The 24392-nt window shown below is 42.4% G+C and overlaps 1 protein-coding gene, 1 long non-coding RNA gene and 15 other non-coding genes across 17 annotated transcripts in view; 1 reads left to right on the top strand and 16 right to left on the bottom strand.

The window, feature by feature from the left end:
- Positions 1 to 367: 367 nt before the first annotated feature.
- On the bottom strand, positions 368 to 507 carry LOC134469575 (U4 spliceosomal RNA). Its single transcript, XR_010039041.1, has one exon. It is a non-coding gene; the product is annotated as a U4 spliceosomal RNA (small nuclear RNA).
- A 440-nt stretch (positions 508 to 947) lies between these two features.
- LOC134469564 (U4 spliceosomal RNA) lies at positions 948 to 1087 on the bottom strand. The gene has a single exon (XR_010039030.1). It is a non-coding gene; the product is annotated as a U4 spliceosomal RNA (small nuclear RNA).
- A 694-nt stretch (positions 1088 to 1781) lies between these two features.
- LOC134469551 (U4 spliceosomal RNA) lies at positions 1782 to 1921 on the bottom strand. The gene has a single exon (XR_010039019.1). It is a non-coding gene; the product is annotated as a U4 spliceosomal RNA (small nuclear RNA).
- A 440-nt stretch (positions 1922 to 2361) lies between these two features.
- Positions 2362 to 2501, bottom strand: LOC134469539 (U4 spliceosomal RNA). The gene has a single exon (XR_010039008.1). It is a non-coding gene; the product is annotated as a U4 spliceosomal RNA (small nuclear RNA).
- A 694-nt stretch (positions 2502 to 3195) lies between these two features.
- LOC134469620 (U4 spliceosomal RNA) lies at positions 3196 to 3335 on the bottom strand. Its single transcript, XR_010039085.1, has one exon. It is a non-coding gene; the product is annotated as a U4 spliceosomal RNA (small nuclear RNA).
- A 437-nt stretch (positions 3336 to 3772) lies between these two features.
- Positions 3773 to 3912, bottom strand: LOC134469533 (U4 spliceosomal RNA). Its single transcript, XR_010039004.1, has one exon. It is a non-coding gene; the product is annotated as a U4 spliceosomal RNA (small nuclear RNA).
- A 2408-nt stretch (positions 3913 to 6320) lies between these two features.
- LOC134469609 (U4 spliceosomal RNA) lies at positions 6321 to 6460 on the bottom strand. The gene has a single exon (XR_010039074.1). It is a non-coding gene; the product is annotated as a U4 spliceosomal RNA (small nuclear RNA).
- A 458-nt stretch (positions 6461 to 6918) lies between these two features.
- LOC134469612 (U4 spliceosomal RNA) lies at positions 6919 to 7058 on the bottom strand. Its single transcript, XR_010039077.1, has one exon. It is a non-coding gene; the product is annotated as a U4 spliceosomal RNA (small nuclear RNA).
- Positions 7059 to 7752: 694 nt separating this feature from the next.
- Positions 7753 to 7892, bottom strand: LOC134469598 (U4 spliceosomal RNA). The gene has a single exon (XR_010039063.1). It is a non-coding gene; the product is annotated as a U4 spliceosomal RNA (small nuclear RNA).
- A 440-nt stretch (positions 7893 to 8332) lies between these two features.
- On the bottom strand, positions 8333 to 8472 carry LOC134469621 (U4 spliceosomal RNA). Its single transcript, XR_010039086.1, has one exon. It is a non-coding gene; the product is annotated as a U4 spliceosomal RNA (small nuclear RNA).
- A 694-nt stretch (positions 8473 to 9166) lies between these two features.
- On the bottom strand, positions 9167 to 9306 carry LOC134469586 (U4 spliceosomal RNA). Its single transcript, XR_010039052.1, has one exon. It is a non-coding gene; the product is annotated as a U4 spliceosomal RNA (small nuclear RNA).
- Positions 9307 to 9746: 440 nt separating this feature from the next.
- On the bottom strand, positions 9747 to 9886 carry LOC134469611 (U4 spliceosomal RNA). Its single transcript, XR_010039076.1, has one exon. It is a non-coding gene; the product is annotated as a U4 spliceosomal RNA (small nuclear RNA).
- A 2530-nt stretch (positions 9887 to 12416) lies between these two features.
- LOC134469610 (U4 spliceosomal RNA) lies at positions 12417 to 12556 on the bottom strand. The gene has a single exon (XR_010039075.1). It is a non-coding gene; the product is annotated as a U4 spliceosomal RNA (small nuclear RNA).
- Positions 12557 to 12996: 440 nt separating this feature from the next.
- On the bottom strand, positions 12997 to 13136 carry LOC134469608 (U4 spliceosomal RNA). Its single transcript, XR_010039073.1, has one exon. It is a non-coding gene; the product is annotated as a U4 spliceosomal RNA (small nuclear RNA).
- A 700-nt stretch (positions 13137 to 13836) lies between these two features.
- LOC134469607 (U4 spliceosomal RNA) lies at positions 13837 to 13976 on the bottom strand. The gene has a single exon (XR_010039072.1). It is a non-coding gene; the product is annotated as a U4 spliceosomal RNA (small nuclear RNA).
- A 3362-nt stretch (positions 13977 to 17338) lies between these two features.
- Positions 17339 to 17810, top strand: LOC134468489 (uncharacterized). The gene is made up of 3 exons (XR_010038814.1): positions 17339 to 17414; positions 17506 to 17568; positions 17704 to 17810. It is a non-coding gene; the product is annotated as an uncharacterized LOC134468489 (long non-coding RNA).
- Positions 17811 to 20450: 2640 nt separating this feature from the next.
- The window catches only part of si:ch211-140l13.3 (uncharacterized), a 30391-nt gene continuing 26449 nt past the window's right edge, over positions 20451 to 24392 (bottom strand). The window contains exons 19-21 of the mRNA XM_063222694.1: positions 21408 to 21492; positions 20846 to 20966; positions 20451 to 20708 (exon numbers count right to left, since the gene is read on the bottom strand). Coding sequence (XP_063078764.1) covers positions 20519 to 20708; positions 20846 to 20966; positions 21408 to 21492 — 396 coding nt within the window. The 3' untranslated portion in view covers positions 20451 to 20518. The remainder of the gene's footprint in view (positions 20709 to 20845; positions 20967 to 21407; positions 21493 to 24392) is intronic.

Below are 24392 nucleotides of genomic sequence, written 5' to 3'. Positions count from 1 at the left end.
AGAAGGAGGAGACAACGCCCTCTCGGGAAACCTTACTTGAGCACACTCATTTGGATTGGGTAGGCGGGGTTTGGGGTATCTCATTCTACTAGATATTTGGTTAATGTACGGCTGACTAAAAAGTAGGATACTCAAGGGAAAAAATGATAGTAAGGAATTTAATCCAGATAAGGAGAGCAAAACAGACTTTAGAAAATTAGTTTGTCTTGGTGTCTAATCATCAGCATTCAAACAGCAAAAAACATTGACAAACCCCAAGGAGTTTCCATTAGAGAACCGAGTTGCCAAGAGCATGCTCTTAGCCTCAAATCGCCTACTGCAAATGTCCATTCGCCATCATCAATACCTTTGTTTAACAATCACACTGTCTCCTGAGAGACAATCAAAAATTGCCATTGCCGACTATATTTCAAGTCGTCAAGGCGGGAATTGGTTAAAGTTTTCAACTAGCAATAATCGCGCCTCGGATAAACCTCATAGGCTACGATACTGCCACTGCGCAAGAATGCCTGACTAGGCAACAACTACTATGACCGGGCCTCAGAAGCCATTACCACTAAGATGGCGAGTACTCAAAAGTTCCTGTAAAAGTAGGCGGAGAAAGAGTATACTTCACGAGTCAGGGTGTGGCTAGTTCAGCTGTGGGTGACTAAAGAGTAAGATACTCAAGAAAACTAATTAGGGTTAGGAATTCAATCCAGTTAAGGAGAGTCACACAGACTTTGGTGAATCTCTTTGTCTTGGTCTCTAATCATCAGCTTTCAAACATCAAAAGACATTAATTAGTCCAAGGTTGCTGTCATTTGAAAACCGCCAAGTTGCAATACTCATCCATACTTGGAAAGCCAGTAGAGATTTGTGTATGTCAGAAGCATACTCTGAACATCAAATCACTTACTACGAGGTGCTTCAACAATCATCAGTAACTTCTCTTAACAATCACACTGTCTCCTGAGAGACAATCAAAAATTGCCATTGCCGACTATATTTCAAGTCGTCAAGGCGGGAATTGGTTAAAGTTTTCAACTAGCAATAATCGCGCCTCGGATAAACCTCATAGGCTACGATACTGCCACTGCGCAAGAATGCCTGACTAGGCAACAACTACTATGAGCTGGCCTCAGAAGCCATCACCACTAAGATGGCGAGTACTCAAAAGTTCCTGTAGGCGGAGAATGAGTATACTTCACAGCTCAGGGTGTGGCCTGTTAGACCAAACATCTAGTAGAGTAAGACACGTGAAGCCCATACTTTTCCTGCTTCCATGTGATGTCATATGAATGTCTCTTTAGGAGACCTTCGGTTAGTAGAGCTTTAGAGAATTTAGGTGGAGAATAAATGGAGTTTCCTTAGTGCTGTAGATGGCGCAATTGCACATCTTATTCCGGCCGTCACCAAACGCCACATACAGAGAAGAAGGAGGAGACAACGCCCTCTCTGGAAACCTTACTTGAGCACACTCATTTGGATTGGGTAGGCGGGGTTTGGGGTATCTCATTCTACTAGATATTTGGTTAATGTACGGCTGACTAAAAAGTAGGATACTCAAGGGAAAAAATGATAGTAAGGAATTTAATCCAGATAAGGAGAGCAAAACAGACTTTAGAAAATTAGTTTGTCTTGGTGTCTAATCATCAGCTTTCAAACAGCAAAAAACATTGACAAACCCCAAGGAGTTTCCATTAGAGAACCGAGTTGCCAAGAGCATGCTCTTAGCCTCAAATCGCCTACTGCAAATGTCCATTCGCCATCATCAATACCTTTGTTTAACAATCACACTGTCTCCTGAGAGACAATCAAAAATTGCCATTGCCGACTATATTTCAAGTCGTCAAGGCGGGAATTGGTTAAAGTTTTCAACTAGCAATAATCGCGCCTCGGATAAACCTCATAGGCTACGATACTGCCACTGCGCAAGAATGCCTGACTAGGCAACAACTACTATGACCGGGCCTCAGAAGCCATTACCACTAAGATGGCGAGTACTCAAAAGTTCCTGTAAAAGTAGGCGGAGAAAGAGTATACTTCACGAGTCAGGGTGTGGCTAGTTCAGCTGTGGGTGACTAAAGAGTAAGATACTCAAGAAAACTAATTAGGGTTAGGAATTCAATCCAGTTAAGGAGAGTCACACAGACTTTGGTGAATCTCTTTGTCTTGGTCTCTAATCATCAGCTTTCAAACATCAAAAGACATTAATTAGTCCAAGGTTGCTGTCATTTGAAAACCGCCAAGTTGCAATACTCATCCATACTTGGAAAGCCAGTAGAGATTTGTGTATGTCAGAAGCATACTCTGAACATCAAATCACTTACTACGAGGTGCTTCAACAATCATCAGTAACTTCTCTTAACAATCACACTGTCTCCTGAGAGACAATCAAAAATTGCCATTGCCGACTATATTTCAAGTCGTCAAGGCGGGAATTGGTTAAAGTTTTCAACTAGCAATAATCGCGCCTCGGATAAACCTCATAGGCTACGATACTGCCACTGCGCAAGAATGCCTGACTAGACAAAAACTACAGTGACCGGGCCTCAGAAGCCATCACCACTAAGATGGCGAGTACTCAAAAGTTCCTGTAGGCGGAGAATGAGTATACTTCACAGCTCAGGGTGTGGCCTGTTAGACCAAACATCTAGTAGAGTAAGACACGTGAAGCCCATACTTTTCCTGCTTCCATGTGATGTCATATGAATGTCTCTTTAGGAGACCTTCGGTTAGTAGAGCTTTAGAGAATTTAGGTGGAGAATAAATGGAGTTTCCTTAGTGCTGTAGATGGCGCAATTGCACATCTTATTCCGGCCGTCACCAAACGCCACATACAGAGAAGAAGGAGGAGACAACGCCCTCTCGGGAAACCTTACTTGAGCACACTCATTTGGATTGGGTAGGCGGGGTTTGGGGTATCTCATTCTACTAGATATTTGGTTAATGTACGGCTGACTAAAAAGTAGGATACTCAAGGGAAAAAATGATAGTAAGGAATTTAATCCAGATAAGGAGAGCAAAACAGACTTTAGAAAATTAGTTTGTCTTGGTGTCTAATCATCAGCATTCAAACAGCAAAAAACATTGACAAACCCCAAGGAGTTTCCATTAGAGAACCGAGTTGCCAAGAGCATGCTCTTAGCCTCAAATCGCCTACTGCAAATGTCCATTCGCCATCATCAATACCTTTGTTTAACAATCACACTGTCTCCTGAGAGACAATCAAAAATTGCCATTGCCGACTATATTTCAAGTCGTCAAGGCGGGAATTGGTTAAAGTTTTCAACTAGCAATAATCGCGCCTCGGATAAACCTCATAGGCTACGATACTGCCACTGCGCAAGAATGCCTGACTAGGCAACAACTACTATGACCGGGCCTCAGAAGCCATTACCACTAAGATGGCGAGTACTCAAAAGTTCCTGTAAAAGTAGGCGGAGAAAGAGTATACTTCACGAGTCAGGGTGTGGCTAGTTCAGCTGTGGGTGACTAAAGAGTAAGATACTCAAGAAAACTAATTAGGGTTAGGAATTCAATCCAGTTAAGGAGAGTCACACAGACTTTGGTGAATCTCTTTGTCTTGGTCTCTAATCATCAGCTTTCAAACATCAAAAGACATTAATTAGTCCAAGGTTGCTGTCATTTGAAAACCGCCAAGTTGCAATACTCATCCATACTTGGAAAGCCAGTAGAGATTTGTGTATGTCAGAAGCATACTCTGAACATCAAATCACTTACTACGAGGTGCTTCAACAATCATCAGTAACTTCTCTTAACAATCATGTCTCCTGAGAGACAATCAAAAATTGCCATTGCCGACTATATTTCAAGTCGTCAAGGCGGGAATTGGTTAAAGTTTTCAACTAGCAATAATCGTGCCTCGGATAAACCTCATAGGCTACGATACTGCCACTGCGCAAGAATGCCTGTCTAGACAAAATATACAGTGACCCGGCCTCAGAAGCCATCACCACTAAGATGGCGAGTACTCAAAAGTTCCTGTAGGCGGAGAATGAGTATACTTCACAGCTCAGGGTGTGGCCTGTTAGACCAAACATCTAGTAGAGTAAGACACGTGAAGCCCATACTTTTCCTGCTTCCATGTGATGTCATATCGTCGGCTTGCTACCAAAACCGCCTAAGTCCGAATTTGGTCGAAATGAGATTTTTGCATAAACTTACTCCCCTACCACAGCTGCATCATCCTGCCTTTCTGCCAGGGTCATTGATCAATCGCAACAGTCACCAGAGTCAAAAATCTGTATTTATAAATTCACACACTGCCTATGAGAAAATGAATGACCAGGGACGTAGCTATAGGGAGGACAAGGAGGGCATTTGCCTGTAGGCCTAGGGCCCTCCTGCAGGTGGCAGGGGTAGGGGCCCTATTTATTCATCCTGGGGCCCTGTGCACAATTGTTCTGCCAATGTTAATGACTTGGGTAACTTGACTTAGCCATTTTTGATGCAAGAAGCAGTTTATTTACATCTGTTAAGAGTTTTCTCTCTCTCTCTCTCTCTCTCTCTCTCTCTCTTCAAAGACAATGGCCATGTTTCAAAACTTCATCCTTAGACATCTTTCTCAGATAATCTTGTTACCACACAATGGTTGTAGCCTTACATTAATTAATGGTTGAGGCCTTAAAACGAATTGAGCAATCATCAATCATGTGTTTTAATTGATGTTTAAACAGGTTGATAGAAGACTGCCATAGATTACATCCTCTTATAAACAATGTGTTATGTCTTACAATTATGTGATATTTAATAAAATAGATTTTGAACAACGTTGGGATGATGCCACTAGTGCAATACATTATTGCATACACAGCAGGATGACCTACTCCAATGTGTAAAGTATCCAGTAGTGGTTCTATACCATATACTGAATGCCACGGTCGTGGTGTTGAAGTGGGAGGGGCACAGTTCTATGACCAGGTTACCTCGGTCATAGGCAAGGTTGGGAGGGTGGGGCAGTTCTATGAGCATGGAAAATAGCAGAAGTTAAGCAAAGATGATAAACAAGGAGGAGACAGTTCATGAGGAGGTACAAGGACCAAAGAAGTGCCCCACCCCTTCATCCTCCTCCATGACTGATGGGACCTCAACATGGAGATTGGACGCCACTGCACGGCTTGCTCTGTGTGGCACTGCAATCTGGGTTTGTCCTGATAAGAGCAATGAATGTATTACTATTGTGGCAATTGCTCTCGCACAATGACAAAAATAGTTTTACTTTGGAGGAGAATGTAAATAATGTTTTTATTGAAAGCTAATATGACTGAATGTGCTAGAAAGTAAAAGAAATCTGTGAAAGTCTGTTGGTAGACATGAGATTTACCAGCATGCTTAATTGTTACAAGGTCTACAAAAATATTTCAATCATTCGCCATTTCCAGGATTAAAGTTTGGAATAAAAATAAAAAAGAATAGTAGAACTATCAACATGATGTGCAGTGCATTGTTCTTGTTGTGCTGCATCAAATCATTTATTTTAAAGTGTTTTGTTTTCCTTAGGAGCCATTTCATGTTTGACTTGCAGCTTTACTCAAAATAAATAAATAAAATAAATTAACATCTGTTTGTAGTGGACCAATGACACAGACAGGATGACAGGATGATGCAGATGTGGTAGGGGAGTAAAGTTCTGCAAAAATCTCCTTTGCCCAAAATTATTAGGGGGGACTCACAATTGCTCTTTGCCCAGGGTCTCAGATTTCCTAGAACTGCCACTGATGTTTGGCGCCCCCTTTGGCGCCTAGTTTTTCCCTGTTTTCCGAAAAACCCAAAATCGGACTTAGGCGGTTTTGGTAGCAAGCCGACGATATGAATGTCTCTTTAGGAGACCTTCGGTTAGTAGAGCTTTAGAGAATTTAGGTGGAGAATAAATGGAGTTTCCTTAGTGCTGTAGATGGCGCAATTGCACATCTTATTCCGGCCGTCACCAAACGCCACATACAGAGAAGAAGGAGGAGACAACGCCCTCTCGGGAAACCTTACTTGAGCACACTCATTTGGATTGGGTAGGCGGGGTTTGGGGTATCTCATTCTACTAGATATTTGGTTAATGTACGGCTGACTAAAAAGTAGGATACTCAAGGGAAAAAAATGATAGTAAGGAATTTAATCCAGATAAGGAGAGCAAAACAGACTTTAGAAAATTAGTTTGTCTTGGTGTCTAATCATCAGCTTTCAAACAGCAAAAAACATTGACAAACCCCAAGGAGTTTCCATTAGAGAACCGAGTTGCCAAGAGCATGCTCTTAGCCTCAAATCGCCTACTGCAAATGTCCATTCGCCATCATCAATACCTTTGTTTAACAATCACACTGTCTCCTGAGAGACAATCAAAAATTGCCATTGCCGACTATATTTCAAGTCGTCAAGGCGGGAATTGGTTAAAGTTTTCAACTAGCAATAATCGCGCCTCGGATAAACCTCATAGGCTACGATACTGCCACTGCGCAAGAATGCCTGACTAGGCAACAACTACTATGACCGGGCCTCAGAAGCCATTACCACTAAGATGGCGAGTACTCAAAAGTTCCTGTAAAAGTAGGCGGAGAAAGAGTATACTTCACGAGTCAGGGTGTGGCTAGTTCAGCTGTGGGTGACTAAAGAGTAAGATACTCAAGAAAACTAATTAGGGTTAGGGTTAGGGTTAGGGTTAGGAATTCAATCCAGTTAAGGAGAGTCACACAGACTTTGGTGAATCTCTTTGTCTTGGTCTCTAATCATCAGCTTTCAAACATCAAAAGACATTAATTAGTCCAAGGTTGCTGTCATTTGAAAACCGCCAAGTTGCAATACTCATCCATACTTGGAAAGCCAGTAGAGATTTGTGTATGTCAGAAGCATACTCTGAACATCAAATCACTTACTACGAGGTGCTTCAACAATCATCAGTAACTTCTCTTAACAATCAAACTGTCTCCTGAGAGACAATCAAAAATTGCCATTGCCGACTATATTTCAAGTCGTCAAAGCGGGAATTGGTTAAAGTTTTCAACTAGCAATAATCGCGCCTCGGATAAACCTCATAGGCTACGATACTGCCACTGCGCAAGAATGCCTGACTAGACAACAACTACTATGAGCTGGCCTCAGAAGCCATCACCACTAAGATGGCGAGTACTCAAAAGTTCCTGTAGGCGGAGAATGAGTATACTTCACAGCTCAGGGTGTGGCCTGTTAGACCAAACATCTAGTGGAGTAAGACACGTGAAGCCCATACTTTTCCTGCTTCCATGTGATGTCATATGAATGTCTCTTTAGGAGACCTTCGGTTAGTAGAGCTTTAGAGAATTTAGGTGGAGAATAAATGGAGTTTCCTTAGTGCTGTAGATGGCGCAATTGCACATCTTATTCCGGCCGTCACCAAACGCCACATACAGAGAAGAAGGAGGAGACAACGCCCTCTCGGGAAACCTTACTTGAGCACACTCATTTGGATTGGGTAGGCGGGGTTTGGGGTATCTCATTCTACTAGATATTTGGTTAATGTACGGCTGACTAAAAAGTAGGATACTCAAGGGAAAAAATGATAGTAAGGAATTTAATCCAGATAAGGAGAGCAAAACAGACTTTAGAAAATTAGTTTGTCTTGGTGTCTAATCATCAGCTTTCAAACAGCAAAAAACATTGACAAACCCCAAGGAGTTTCCATTAGAGAACCGAGTTGCCAAGAGCATGCTCTTAGCCTCAAATCGCCTACTGCAAATGTCCATTCGCCATCATCAATACCTTTGTTTAACAATCACACTGTCTCCTGAGAGACAATCAAAAATTGCCATTGCCGACTATATTTCAAGTCGTCAAGGCGGGAATTGGTTAAAGTTTTCAACTAGCAATAATCGCGCCTCGGATAAACCTCATAGGCTACGATACTGCCACTGCGCAAGAATGCCTGACTAGGCAACAACTACTATGACCGGGCCTCAGAAGCCATTACCACTAAGATGGCGAGTACTCAAAAGTTCCTGTAAAAGTAGGCGGAGAAAGAGTAAACTTCACGAGTCAGGGTGTGGCTAGTTCAGCTGTGGGTGACTAAAGAGTAAGATACTCAAGAAAACTAATTAGGGTTAGGAATTCAATCCAGTTAAGGAGAGTCACACAGACTTTGGTGAATCTCTTTGTCTTGGTCTCTAATCATCAGCTTTCAAACATCAAAAGACATTAATTAGTCCAAGGTTGCTGTCATTTGAAAACCGCCAAGTTGCAATACTCATCCATACTTGGAAAGCCAGTAGAGATTTGTGTATGTCAGAAGCATACTCTGAACATCAAATCACTTACTACGAGGTGCTTCAACAATCATCAGTAACTTCTCTTAACAATCAAACTGTCTCCTGAGAGACAATCAAAAATTGCCATTGCCGACTATATTTCAAGTCGTCAAGGCGGGAATTGGTTAAAGTTTTCAACTAGCAATAATCGCGCCTCGGATAAACCTCATAGGCTACGATACTGAGACTGCGCAAGAATGCCTGACTAGACAACAACTACTATGACCGTGCCTCAGAAGCCATTACCACTAAAATGGCGAGTACTCAAAAGTTCCTGTAGGCGGAGAATGAGTATACTTCACAGCTCAGGGTGTGGCCTGTTAGACCAAACATCTAGTGGAGTAAGACACGTGAAGCCCATACTTTTCCTGCTTCCATGTGATGTCATATGAATGTCTCTTTAGGAGACCTTCGGTTAGTAGAGCTTTAGAGAATTTAGGTGGAGAATAAATGGAGTTTCCTTAGTGCTGTAGATGGCGCAATTGCACATCTTATTCCGGCCGTCACCAAACGCCACATACAGAGAAGAAGGAGGAGACAACGCCCTCTCGGGAAACCTTACTTGAGCACACTCATTTGGATTGGGTAGGCGGGGTTTGGGGTATCTCATTCTACTAGATATTTGGTTAATGTACGGCTGACTAAAAAGTAGGATACTCAAGGGAAAAAATGATAGTAAGGAATTTAATCCAGATAAGGAGAGCAAAACAGACTTTAGAAAATTAGTTTGTCTTGGTGTCTAATCATCAGCTTTCAAACAGCAAAAAACATTGACAAACCCCAAGGAGTTTCCATTAGAGAACCGAGTTGCCAAGAGCATGCTCTTAGCCTCAAATCGCCTACTGCAAATGTCCATTCGCCATCATCAATACCTTTGTTTAACAATCACACTGTCTCCTGAGAGACAATCAAAAATTGCCATTGCCGACTATATTTCAAGTCGTCAAGGCGGGAATTGGTTAAAGTTTTCAACTAGCAATAATCGCGCCTCGGATAAACCTCATAGGCTACGATACTGCCACTGCGCAAGAATGCCTGACTAGGCAACAACTACTATGACCGGGCCTCAGAAGCCATTACCACTAAGATGGCGAGTACTCAAAAGTTCCTGTAAAAGTAGGCGGAGAAAGAGTATACTTCACGAGTCAGGGTGTGGCTAGTTCAGCTGTGGGTGACTAAAGAGTAAGATACTCAAGAAAACTAATTAGGGTTAGGAATTCAATCCAGTTAAGGAGAGTCACACAGACTTTGGTGAATCTCTTTGTCTTGGTCTCTAATCATCAGCTTTCAAACATCAAAAGACATTAATAAGCCCAAGGTTGCTGTCATTTGAAAACCGCCAAGTTGCAATACTCATCCATACTTGGAAAGCCAGTAGAGATTTGTGTATGTCAAAAGCATACTCTGAACATCAAATCACTTACTACGAGGTGCTTCAACCATCATCAGTAACTTCTCTTAACAATCAAACTGTCTCCTGAGAGACAATCAAAAATTGCCATTGCCGACTATATTTCAAGTCGTCAAAGCGGGAATTGGTTAAAGTTTTCAACTAGCAATAATCGCGCCTCGGATAAACCTCATAGGCTACGATACTGCCACTGCGCAAGAATGCCTGTCTAGACAAAAAATACAGTGACCGGGCCTCAGAAGCCATCACCACTACTCAAACTCAAAAGTTCCTGTAAAAGGCGGAGAATGAGTTTACTTCACAGCTCAGGGTGTGGCCTGTTAGACCAAACATCTAGTACACTCGCCTCCAAAAGAGTTGTCGCCTATCCATCTGTTTGGAATAAAAGCTAATAACCTGACTTTCAATTAATCACTTGGCTTCAGAAGTCACTCATATGAAAGCTACAACCGTCCCGAATGAAAATGTATGTACAAAAATAAATTTCATGCACCAAAGAAAGATTGACCCTTTATTGAACACAGACAGGGTAGATTTTCACAAGACAAAAGTTTTGTCGCCCATCGAACATAATGTGAAAATGAGCAGATAAGTCACTTCAAAACACTTCAAATATTGGGTTGGGATTGGATTGGGTGTCATACTTAATCACTGAATCACTCTCACCTCTCCAGAAAATCGACTTTGGCCTTAGGTGTATTTTTAGGGTCATTGTAATCATGGAAAGCAACACAATGAAAATCAATGGAGTTCAATGAGAGATGGTGACATATTCGCTATTCGTAGAGCAATACATGTTTAACTTCATGATTTAATCAATGATAAAAGCCCTCAAACACCTGCAGCATGCATGTAGCTCCTCATAAGAGCTGTATCTGTACCATGTTTCACTTGATGCACCATTTCTCTTTTTTCATATTCTTCATCTCCAACACCATATAGTTTTGATGCTATCAGTTCTAAAATGGTTGATCTTGGGATCTTGACTGCAGAGTATGAGTCCCATTAGCCTTCATTTTTGTCAGAATTAGGCCTGACATACTCTTGGCTGGCTTTTCTGAGACAGGACAGTGGGAGAGACTTCTTTGGTGTTAAAGGTGAAGAATGTGGAAAAAATACATGGTGCCTAAAGTCAAACATGGGAGGGATACAGCTCTTATGTGGAGCTGCATGCATGCTGCTGGTGTGTGAGGGCTTTTATCATTGATTACATCATGAAGTTAAAAATGTATTGCTCTACGAATAGCAAATATGTCACCATATCTCATTGAACTCCATTGATTTTCATTGTGTTGCTTTCCATGATTTCAATGACCCTAAACATACACCTAAGGCCAAAGTTGATTTTCTGGAGAGGTGTGAGTGAATCAGTGATTAAGTATGACACCCGATCTGCGTATTTGAAGTGTTTTGAAGTGACTTATCTGCTCATTTTCACATTATGTTCGATAGGCGACAAAACTTTTGTCTTGTCAAAATCTGCCCTGTCTATGTTCATTAAAGGGTCAATCTTTCTTTGGTGCATGAAATGTATTTTTGTACATACATTTTCATTCGAGAGGGTTGTAGCTTTCATATGAGTGACTTCTGAAGCCAAGTGATTAATTGAAAGTCAGGTTATTAGCTGTTATTCCAAACAGATGGGTAGGCGACAACTCTTTTGGAGGCGAGTGTAGAGGAATGTCGCCTTCACGGGCTCGGAACCTCTCGAGACAGCTGACGACACTGCTCACATGAAAACCGAGTTCTGGAGTTTGGCACATGAACGCCACTGATCCCGGAACAATCGGGAATCATGCGTGTTTTGTTTTGGTTCTCTTTTCTTTTTTTCACCTCCACTTGAGCCTCCACACCCACGACATCATTTTAGCTGAAGTAAGCTAAATGAAACAGTCAGAGACCAGCATTGCTGAGACCAGCATGGTGTTGTTGATAGTGATTACAACACAATATTTTAGCTTTTATGATACTGTTTACATGTCAGTTACATGCATGGGCGCCATGTTGATGATGCGTGTGTCGTCACCCAAAACACAAGCTCGGGAACTCGTTGTTCTATACTTCCGCCAGAGATCAACCTCGATAATTATCGATCTGACATTGCGTCACCAAATGTTCACTCCCACTTTCCCGAGGTTTTAGGTCGGCTTTCTGGGGATTCTCGACTTTTTGAATGAGCTATAAGACACGTGAAGCCCATACTTTTCCTGCTTCCATGTGATGTCATATGAATGTCTCTTTAGGAGACCTTCGGTTAGTAGAGCTTTAGAGAATTTAGGTGGAGAATAAATGGAGTTTCCTTAGTGCTGTAGATGGCGCAATTGCACATCTTATTCCAGCCGTCACCAAACGCCACAGACAGAGAAGAAGGAGGAGACAACGCCCTCTCGGGAAACCTTACTTGAGCACACTCATTTGGATTGGGTAGGCGGGGTTTGGGGTATCTCATTCTACTAGATATTTGGTTCATGTACGGCTGACTAAAGAGTAAGATACTCAAGGGAAAAAATGATAGTAAGGAATTTAATCCAGATAAGGAGAGCAAAACAGACTTTAGAAAATTAGTTTGTCTTGGTGTCTAATCATCAGCTTTCAAACAGCAAAAAACATTGACAAACCCCAAGGAGTTTCCATTAGAGAACTGAGTTGCCAAGAGCATGCTCTTAGCCTCAAATCGCCTACCGCAAATGTCCTTTCGCCATCATGAATAACTTCTTTTAACAATCACACTGTCTCCTGAGAGACAATCAAAAATTGCCATTGCCGACTATATTTCAAGTCGTCAAAGCGGGAATTGGTTAAAGTTTTCAACTAGCAATAATCGCGCCTCGGATAAACCTCATAGGCTACGATACTGCCACTGCGCAAGAATGCCTGACTAGACAACAACTACTATGACCGGGCCTCAGAAGCCATTACCACTAAGATGGCGAGTACTCAAAAGTTCCTGTAAAAGTAGGCGGAGAAAGAGTATACTTCACGAGTCAGGGTGTGGCTAGTTCAGCTGTGGGTGACTAAAGAGTAAGATACTCAAGAAAACTAATTAGGGTTAGGAATTCAATCCAGTTAAGGAGAGTCACACAGGCTTTGGTGAATCTCTTTGTCTTGGTCTCTAATCCTCAGCTTTCAAACATCAAAAGACATTAATAAGCCCAAGGTTGCTGTCATTTGAAAACCGCCAAGTTGCAATACTCATCCATACTTGGAAAGCCAGTAGAGATTTGTGTATGTCAAAAGCATACTCTGAACATCAAATCACTTACTACGAGGTGCTTCAACCATCATCAGTAACTTGTCTTAACAATCAAACTGTCTCCTGAGAGACAATCAAAAATTGCCATTGCCGACTATATTTCAAGTCGTCAAAGCGGGAATTGGTTAAAGTTTTCAACTAGCAATAATCGCGCCTCGGATAAACCTCATAGGCTACGATACTGCCACTGCGCAAGAATGCCTGTCTAGACAAAAAATACAGTGACCGGGCCTCAGAAGCCATCACCACTAAGATGGCGAGTACTCAAAAGTTCCTGTAAAAGTAGGCGGAGAATGAGTATACTTCACAGCTCAGGGTGTGGCCTGTTAGACCAAACATCTAGTAGAGTAAGACACGTGAAGCCCATACTTTTCCTGCTTCCATGTGATGTCATATGAATGTCTCTTTAGGAGACCTTCGGTTAGTAGAGCTTTAGAGAATTTAGGTGGAGAATAAATGGAGTTTCCTTAGTGCTGTAGATGGCGCAATTGCACATCTTATTCCAGCCGTCACCAAACGCCACAGACAGAGAAGAAGGAGGAGACAACGCCCTCTCGGGAAACCTTACTTGAGCACACTCATTTGGATTGGGTAGGCGGGGTTTGGGGTATCTCATTCTACTAGATATTTGGTTCATGTACGGCTGACTAAAGAGTAAGATACTCAAGGGAAAAAATGATAGTAAGGAATTTAATCCAGATAAGGAGAGCAAAACAGACTTTAGACAATTAGTTTGTCTTGGTGTCTAATCATCACCTTTCAAACAGCAAAAAACATTGACAAACCCCAAGGAGTTTCCACTAGAGAACTGAGTTGCCAAGAGCATGCTCTTAGCCTCAAATCGCCTACCGCAAATGTCCTTTCGCCATCATGATTAACTTCTTTTAACAATCACACTGTCTCCTGAGAGACAATCAAAAATTGCCATTGCCGACTATATTTCAAGTCGTCAAAGCGGGAATTGGTTAAAGTTTTCAACTAGCAATAATCGCGCCTCGGATAAACCTCATAGGCTACGATACTGCCACTGCGCAAGAATGCCTGACTAGACAACAACTACTATGACCGGGCCTCAGAAGCCATTACCACTAAGATGGCGAGTTCCTGTAAAAGTAGGCGGAGAAAGAGTATACTTCACGAGTCAGGGTGTGGCTAGTTCAGCTGTGGGTGACTAAAGAGTAAGATACTCAAGAAAACTAATTAGGGTTAGGAATTCAATCCAGTTAAGGAGAGTCACACAGACTTTGGTGAATCTCTTTGTCTTGGTCTCTAATCATCAGCTTTCAAACATCAAAAGACATTAATAAGCCCAAGGTTGCTGTCATTTGAAAACCGCCAAGTTGCAATACTCATCCATACTTGGAAAGCCAGTAGAGATTTGTGTATGTTAAAAGCATATGTGACAGATTGGTCTACACCCCTCAATCTGACTGATTTTGGTCCTTTGTCTGTGATTGGCTGGCCCATTACTGGCAGGACTTTTATGTTGATAAATGTAGTTTTTGGATGTGACGTGGGTCTCTCTTTCCGCCCCGCTGTTGTTTTGCCGGCAAAGGACGCCGGCTGGCGTGTGAGCTGCTGCTAGCCGTGATCATTATCCGGTAGATTTGGTACCTTCAGGTAGGCATTTAATATTCATACTTTATGATGTGTCCGATCGCCGTATTGTCTGAATTACGGACCTGATTATGTGACTGCATTCCACTTCTAGCCATTCTTGCGTGGAACTGCACTCTGCTGTGAACTGGCGTTCACTTCGCGCTGCCTATACTGCACCGGTGTGTACCTCCTTGGTTGGTGTGTTGCCCCATCATCTGTGCCCTGTGGCAGGCCTGATTCGTGGTGCTTACGCCGGCTTTGGAGTGGCCACAGTGGTTGGCCCCTGGGTACCTGACTGCAGTCAGTGGATGGTAAGCTGGCCTATGCTACGTTGATGTTGTTGCTCCGATGGTAACGATGACCTTAGTCACTAAATCTACCCTCACTTTCCTCAGTGTGTGGTCCAAATTGCGATTGTTCCGAACCACGGATCCATGATCGGGTTAGCGGTGCCTCTCTGACGCCGTGGGATTGCTGGCTGCACTCCTCGGAGGTTGCTGTTTTGTTGCCGTCACACTCTGCGCCGGTTCCGACTGGCTCCACCTGCTCGTCCTGCTTTTGTTTGGTTTAATTATTTTTATTTTCTGGCCCGTTTCTTGGGACGCCAGCCTCCTCGCTGCGCACTGCGCAGGTCTAGTTACCTGTGTGTGTTGTGAGTGCGTGTGTGTCTGTGCGTCTGTATGCGTGTGTGGTTATCATCCTCTAGGCACGGCACCAGGAGGCAAGTGTACACCCCCTTCAGTCAACCTACGGCGGTGTAGTTCTCCCCTCTCTCTTGCTATACGAAAGTTAAGTTGCATCTAGTCATCACTGTGTATGCAAATTGTGTAATACATTAGCACGTGTCATTCTCGCTATTGAGTGTCTCTCTCTTCTCTCCTCCCTGGATAGGTATGGAGTTGCCATAGCGCGCCGGTCTTCAGGTGGTGGATTCCCTCACTTTTCCATTGCTGTGTGCACTTGGGTGACTATTACTATTTTGCTGCGTGTAGTAGTAGTAGTAGATGTGTGTTTTCTTTTTATTTTGTGTGAGTACTTTATTGTGTGTGTTTATTTTGTGTGACCTTTTCCCTAGTCTTTAACTATCCCTTTTCAACCGTGCTGCTATTGGTTAGCCTAAGCCTAGCCCCCCCCCAGTGACACCATTGGCCTGTTTCCCCCGTACTGGGGCGTTTCGTATGATTGAGTGTAGCCTCCCTCCTCTCTCGCACAGGTGCCGTGCGTGTGTATGCGTGGTGTGTGTGTGTGTGGCCAGTGGCCATATTGCTCCACATAACGACCCGCCTGTGGGTGTCTAATAGGGATCAGTGCAATATTGTCGAATGCAATTCATTCATATTGTATTTTCTAATGTATTAGTATTTGTCCCTTTGCATCACCACTGCATACTTGCACATTTGAACTCACCTGACCTCAATGACCTGGATGTATATTTTATTGATCTGTATTACTATCGTATTTGTGAAAAGAGAATAAACACGAACTTGACTCTTGCCTAAGAGTGCTCCGAACCTGTGTCCTGGTTTACTAATTTGAGGGGTAATTTCACTCCTAGGTTGTCTTCCCCCACCCTAGGTGGCGTAGTCGTGCAAGAGCTGAGTTGAATTTAATTAACTGTAAACGTGCCACTGTTACACATACTCTGAACATCAAATCACTTACTACGAGGTGCTTCAACCATCATCAGTAACTTGTGTAACAGTGGCACGTAAACAGTATCAGTAAAGTAAATGTAGGAATTCAATCCAGTTAAGGAGAGTCACACAGGCTTTGGTGAATCTCTTTGTCTTGGTCTCTAATCCTCAGCTTTCAAACATCAAAAGACATTAAGAAGCCCAAGGTTGCTGTCATTTGAAAACCGCCAAGTTGCAATACTCATCCATACTTGGAAAGCCAGTAGAGATTTGTGTATGTCTGTGAGTGGCCAAGTGCATACTCTGAACCTCAAATCATCTACTGCAAGGTGCTTCCACCATCATCAGTAACTTCTTTTAACAATCTCTATGAATCCGCCATGGACACAGACGCCCTAGCACACCCCTGGCCAAGCAAGAAGCTTTACGTTTTCCCCCTGTGGCCCTCTTGATGTTGGTTCTGAGTATGGTATGTTCAGAACATCTACAGGTATCTTTGTTCTTATTGGCTCTGGATCGGTCGACCATGGTTAGCAGAAATATCTAACTTGCTTTCAGACTAACCCTGAGAGATATCCCTCAGAAGAGACCTACTTTGACAGGCTCACGGTGAACTCTTCCACCCACATGGGAACCTGACAGAGAAAACAGCGACCTAACAGACACAACGCTTTTGAATTCATCCCTGGACGAAGACGAAGACTCTGCATAAGTACCATGAACAGCGCTTCTGTGTCTTACTGAGTGTTTTTTTTTTTAGCCAGACCGGGCTTCATTTATATTGATGTCTAATTGGGTGGCTTTAATGTCACACCTTTGGGTATGCCTATGCAATTTTGTGTGAATACTGTCTACAGGATTGGCCCCTTTGTGTAAACTGACATACAGTATAGCTAAATTGCATGCCTGGCCTATCTTTGCACAGCAGCGTAATCACAATGTTGCTTTGCCCACTGCATTGCTAGTTTCCAAACTCTTATCAGTGCTCCCATCTGAATGCAACTGGGTAGGTCCAAGATAGATGTATGTGCAATTCTGCATTCTTCTGAACACAATGAGTATGTGTAGCAGGTGACACTTTCTGCTACCTCGCTGTGCCCTTCCCAGCTACCTCCAGTAACAAGGAGGCGGGGCGACTACAGGGCAATTAACCAATGGCCACTAGATGCATCTTTTAAAAACCCTGAGCCAACAGCATGGTAGTTCCTGCTGCTTTGGTGTGTGTGCCAGACTGGCCACTTTGGGTATGTTGTGTTTTTGTCCTTTCATTATGTTCATTCATTTTTTCATTTTGTTGTCTTGTGTATTGACTGTTTGTATTTATCTGTACTGTAGCCACACACATGGGCCTCAGGCTAAGGCCTAGCTTTGATGTAGCCATCTTGGGCCTGCTTACAGGTATGTTCTATGCTCATCTAAATCTTGTCAAGTGCAGTTGTAAAATGCTAACTTGAACATGCGGAAGCAGATGGTTGATGTAAACATGTGTAAGCTTAGCTGTGCCGTTTTCATGTGATTGTTTTTGTTTTTCAGGTAGCATGGCCTTTAACCCTGTACTGCTCCCAGTGTAGGTCGTGCTGCTGTCTTGTCTTGTCTTGTGTTTTTGTTTTCTTTTGATTTTGTGTTCACTTACTGTCTGTTTAGTTTCATTTTTTTTGTTGGCATAACCCCCAAGGTGATCGGGTTTTATCTGGCAAGGAGCATTAGTTTAGAGCAGTGTTTCCCAAACATTTTCAGACCGCGGACCACTTCGTCCCCACCAAAAATGTTCAGAGACCACCCTTCAACTGAATTGTCTGACACTGCTATTTTGATGCAGATCACTTACTACAAGCCTGTCTTATTGTGGTGAAAATGAGACTTCAGCTTTGTTTAGCTTTGTAATAATGTTACAAATATAGTCTACTACTAGCTTGTCTTGAAAAAGTAGAAATCCCCTCGCGGACCACCTGATCTCTGTCGCGGACCACTAGTGGTCCCCGGACCACACTTTGAGAATCACTGGTTTAGAGGGTGGCTAGTCATATACTAGTGTGCTGCATTTGGCACTTGTTTGCTGTGTAATCCAGAATGTTTGCTGTGAACTGTTTTAAAGTGGAAATGAAGCACTGACAACTATTATCATTTTTTGGCGGCTTATTTATTTTCATAAACGAATGGATGTTCGTTGAACTGCACTTTTAAGTAGTTTTGCTGAAAAATGACATGTTATTACCGAGTTTCGCCACAAGGGCGCAGCCATGTTCGCCGCCTACGTAACGCAAATGGTAGAACTTGGTGGCTAATGTAGCCTTCCATTCACTTAACGTTAGCGTGTGCTAACTACAGCGCTAACTGACTCTAATCGTGGCAGTAAAATTGAAGAAGGACGAGGGGTTCATTTTACATTGTCCCTGGGTTTTCTATGTTATATACCTACTATCAGATGAAAGAGAAATGCCAATTGTCATTATCACTTTGTGTCAAAAAGCCTTTGCTACGAGCATGGTGGGATAGCTGCAGCCATCCACCCATTGCATCCACCATAGGACAGGAGTCAGGACTGGGGCTGCTCGATCTCATAGGTTTGTAGTGACAGACCGTCACCAATAACGTCTTTTTCCTGCATTGTTGGACGCTAATCTGAAAGCCCATGTCTTTAAGTTGGCTATGTGGTTCAATTCAGTAATAGAAAATAACTTGCAAAATTGGCGGAAGTTTGGAAAGCTTTGTGAAGGGAAGGGACGCAGCCTGTGTGTGTGGCTATCCCATCCCCTCTCTCGTCTCGCTCTCGGAGGAGCTTTGGGGATTTGAAGTTGATGCCACGGGAAATGACACGTTAAACTATCATGGATGGCATACATTAAGTTATGCATGCATAAAGTAGCTGCATCTATTGAAGTAAACTATTATGTTATTGAAGTCGCGGATGCATCCTCAAACTGGCTGGAATAGCGTTGTTGCCTTGGATTATTGTTGACTGGATAACACCGATAAACGTGGGCACGGAGATGTCAAAGTAGCCTAATTCAGGTGCTTGGAAAATGTTGGCGAAATCAACGGAAGATGAAGGTAGGGAACTGCAACATTGCACGACATCGCACGATTATGAATAGTGATCATGTTGGCTCATACCAAAATTTGTTAGCGACAAAAAAAAGCTGCTTGTTTACCTGTGGTTCATGTGATGGGATGTCTTGTCTGCCTTCATGCCTCATATTTGTTCTGTCCCACCCAAACACGTATTCTTGCTTCATTTGGGTGAAGCAAATAAGCTCATAATCAGCCACGCAAGTCCCAAATGTTTAATTCACTACTATCATAACAGCATTAGGAATAGGACACTACCATTCGCGTGACGTCACCCGCTGTTGGCTGGAAACGTTAACAGAAACGTTACGTGTTTGTGCTTTATTTTTTTTATTAACGGCTTAAATTTCAGACTTCAAAAAAATATATATTTGCTGGCTTATCTTACTGGTGTTATAGACCCCTATATTAGGTCACTGCTTCATTTCCACTTTAAGTCATGGGTTGCTGTGATGAAGGTACACTTTCCAGTAGCATGCCCCCCTTAGTCACTGTGAGCTCTTGCCAGTCTCGTCCCGAATAAATAAAATAACTACCTTCTGTGTTGGAATTCACGTCTCCTCATGTCTTTTCGAACCTGTGTGCCTTATGTTACTATTGCTGGTTTAAGTCAAAGTATCCTATAGTCTGGGGGTGAAACTCCCCCAGTGGCGTAGTCGTGCAACTACAAGATGGGTTATTATTTTGGGTAATTATCAAACCTTAAAAGTCCACTCTGCTACATATGTAAAAAAAGTAGAGATGCACAGGATCCAAGATCCGGTTCCGGATCCAGCAGGATAATAGGGTTTTTCACAGGATCCGGATCCGGCAGTATCTTAAGCAGTGGATCCGGTATCCGGCAGTTACCTAAAAATCAGGATCTGGTGCATCTCTAGCCTAGATTTTTCAGTCAGTCTTATACAACCCCAATTGCTGCATGGAGTGAAAGAACTTTGGAAGCGGCCAGTGCAGACAGTGAGTCAATGAGTCTAAAAAATAGTTTGAGACAACGTAATAAAAAGGGCCCACGTGTGCGAGTAGGCTATGTGTTTCAACACTTTCGTAGGATCCGGTATCCGGTTCCAGATCCGGCAGGATCTTAAGCAGTGGATCCGGTATCCGGCAGGATCCTAAAAATCAGGATCCGGTGCATCTCATCATCAAAAAGTAATATTACATTTAGGTTTTCTGTGATAAATAAACAAAGAAGTCAATCAACATTTTTGCACAAGTAATAAGCTATTTATTAGTTTTATTAGATTTAAGGGCTTCAATCAAATAATCAATTCCTGTACAGTTAGTGTTTAATTTTAGTGCCGTTTATGTCATGGTTCATGTCAAGGCCATTCCCTGCTAAGTATGTTTTCTCATGTCTTCCATTTATGTATGCTGTCCTCAATGTAACATCTGGGTTGTCCTTTCTCATGTATCGGGGAGTATGGATATCACGCTGTCCATTAGGGAAGTCAACTGATTTCTCCCCTGTCCTGCAGATAAAATGGGTTCACTTTAGCACATGAGAAGTAAACATTCAGAGCTAAATGGAAATTTGGGATCAGTAAAGTTTCTATGTGTATTGTACTAAATGAACTTCAGTGAAGAAGACAAAGAGGATGATTTATACTCTGTTAATTTAACCACGGTGCCATCAGGAAAGGTGCTCTCCTGCCGGCCATTGGGGAAGATGCGCTTGACTGTGCCATCAGGGAAAATGATCTCTCTGCTCCCATCAGGATAATGGTTCTCTATAAAATTAAATCCAAGTCAATAATAGTTTTGTTCAGCAAGTTACTTCTCATGTATCTAAGCTTGATTTGTTTGTTTAATGATGGAATTACTAAATACATAATTTACTTAAGACTGGGGATATGCTTGCTTTGTGCCTTACATTGTGCATGCATGAAATTAAGAGGTATCAAATGTCAAGATGGCTGTACCTCTATGAACTAACCCATGGGGGTTTTCAGGAGTACAATTTTGGGGTTGGGCAGTTGGAAGTAACTGCATAGGCCTAGTTTTATACAGCTGTATAAAAGTGAGTGAAGAATAAGCGTTTGGACTACACACAAAAATGCAAATATTTTGCTGCATTATAATTAAGGGCTTTCAGCATAGGATGACACTTTGAGTACAGCGCAATAACACAATTTGAGTACAGCTGCATATTCATGTGTGACACATTGTACCTTGTTGGTTGTTTGCAAAGCGCAGGACTTGCAGGCCTGAGGGGAATGATGTATGCGTCGCCTGGGCATCACGATAATGGTACACCTGTGAGAGAAAACACATGACCTCTACTTAAATATGTGACTAGCCTCGAAAAAAAGCTGCAAGTAGGCCCGGGGCCATTTTGAGTTATCATAGATTGTAATATTTACAGATGGAGACCCGAATGCAGATCAGAGTGGTGTTTCTTTTATTTTGGCAATCAAGAGTCAGAGGCAGGGCAGGAAAAAAGCTGGCTGTCCAAAAATTCAATGTCACACAGTAGAAGTTGGTAGATTTCAGATTTAAGGTCACTCAAACTCAACAAAAAATACCAGGGAACAAGAAAGCAGGAGTTTCAATCTTCAGAAACAAACTAACTCAGCGCAAAGTTCCAAATGAATTTTTGGATTCACAGTCACTCTGAGTCCATTATGTGATGGACACCTGTTTTTATTACATTTATTTGTTTATGTCCATTTTATTATTGGTATATCTTATATTTGAATGTAAGAACATTATTATTTTTCATTGGGGTAGCATAAATTATTTTCATATTTATTTGTGCAAGCTGGACAATCATTATGTACTCCCCATTTGTTTTGCTCTTTAATATCTAGCTAGGACCCTCATCTTGCATTAGAATGTGTCCATTCAGCTCTAACATACCCACATTTTTAATTAAAAAAAGCTCAAATCTCATGAGTCTGGATGTAGCTTATATGTCGCTCAAGGCACAAAAGGTAAAACAACGTATATGAAGCATCAGGCTACAATGGGTTTATACCATGAGGAGAACATGTGGTAATTAAGAGATATCACGTGCAGTTCCGCTGGAATTATTTTTGAATTGACAAACGTTCCTTTTCAGTTGGGGACGGTTACCAGACTCTCTCAGACAAGACTTTACTACAAGTCTTCCGACGGTGCAGTTCATAGCAACACGACCGAGGACCGCCTCTGACACTTTCTGTGGACATATTTTGTTCGTGCTGGAGTATGCTGTTGGACCTGTTTTATCTGTTCTGGATTATTCCTTTTTTGTGTGGACTGTTGTGTTGTGTGTGCCGGTGAAGAGGCCACTTTTGCAGAAAACAAAAGGCACAAGAGAAACCACTGTAAAAAAGCCCACTGTGATGCTTTACACATGGAAATCTGGTGATATCTCATGATTTTGTGGCCTTTTGAATGTGCTCACTTCTTAAAGTAGAGAATTCAGCTCTGGAAGTTCTTCTTGCGCATAGCACCACAAAGCTAGCCCTTTTACCAGTGTTGGGAATAACGGCGTTTAAATAAACGGCGTTACTAACGCCGTTACTTTTTTCAGTAACGGATAATCTAACTAATTATTCTTACTGTCAGTATAACGCCGTTACAATTTCATACACTCCGTTACTGCACGTTACTGTTTGGGTAGCCTATGCGTCGTCACCGTGCGTTCTATTACCAAAACCTCTCCATACGGTCATACTGCCACGTTCGCCGCTGCCATCCACCCAGTAGAAGTCAGAAAGAGGGACAGAATGAGTGTGTGTGTGCTGCTTGGTGAACAGTGTTTGTCTGATCCCAGGAGTATTGCGTTTGCGTCCGGATAGGTGGCTACCCGCATCACCGGGGGCTGAATGGAGGGAGCGCAAGCTAACATTACCAGAACCACTTCTCTCACCTCCACCAATAGGCCTACCTGTATGGACACTACGACTGCATTCGCCACTACCGCCGACTTACTTAAGATCGGATAAAGTCACCGAATGAGTTTCAATGTGTGTGTGTGCTTAGAGAACATCCTTGCTTCGCATGTCGGCATCACTGCCTTCGGAAGTTTCGCCGCGGTAAACAGAGTGCTCGCCCGATCATTATCCTCCTCGTGAGATAAAAACTGTCCTTCAGAGTCAGAATAGGCAAATAACATGCTCAGAACTTCATCATGATTCAACTTCTCACTAACCACCATGAAATAGTTCGCTGATAACAACACAAACTCAACTCGCACGCTTCGAGACAAAGACGCAAAGTGGCTACTTCCGCATTTTGTGGTCGCGTCACAGGTCGCGTCCTTTACTGCTTCATGACTCTGTGAACTACAAAATGACGTAATCGTAGTCTTGTTTGAAAGGGTAGCATTTAGTAATAATTAAAATGTAAATACTACATTTAGTAGTAATTTAAAGTTGGATTTAACATGCACATTTTCAGTTGAATTTAAAAAAGCCTATTAAAATGTTTCTTTTATTTAAAAAAAAAAATATATATATATATATATTTTGTCCATCCAGTGACTTTGGTTTATTTGTTTTTTTGGTTTCGGGGGCCGTGTAACACAATAGTTACTTTTACTGGTAACTAGTTACTTTGATACCGGAGTAACTCAGGAAGTAACTCAGTTACTTTTTTGGAGAAGTAACTAGTAACTAGTTACTTTTTCAAAGTAACTTGCCCAACACTGCCTTTTACAGATAAAATGACTGCATTTAGGCAATTCAATACTGTTTTCTGCAGCATGGAGTAAGCTTCCTCAAGACTTCACCTTTCAAATGATAATCACAAAAGAAAATGGAAAAAAATATTTATTTATTGCCAGTTTCCTCAATTTGTCCCGGCCTACTTGTGACCAGCTTTCCTGTGGCTGGTCACATATGCCTCTTTTCCACTGCCGGTTTTCTGGTAGGCCTACATCTCGACAAAGCGCGACTCGGCCGCCTAGTTTTGCTTTTCGAATAGGCACAACACAGCTAAACCGTAAAGCAAAAAGTGGTGGCCGAGTCGCGCTTTGTCGAGATGTAGGCCTACCAGAAAACCAGCAGTGGAAAAGAGGCATTACTATATGGCCTGTGTGCAGTAGTACACTGATGCCAGTAGGAGGCGGGTGACTACCAGTGTTGCCAGATTTGTCTGATCAAAAACCGCCCAAAAGGTTCTCAAAAACCACTCCGCCCAATTTCAACAAATTGCATTGGTTTCTATGG

Source organism: Engraulis encrasicolus, chromosome 18, assembly GCF_034702125.1.
Source record: "Engraulis encrasicolus isolate BLACKSEA-1 chromosome 18, IST_EnEncr_1.0, whole genome shotgun sequence".
Classification (NCBI taxonomy): domain Eukaryota; kingdom Metazoa; phylum Chordata; class Actinopteri; order Clupeiformes; family Engraulidae; genus Engraulis; species Engraulis encrasicolus.
This window is presented reverse-complemented; position numbering and strand designations above follow the sequence as displayed.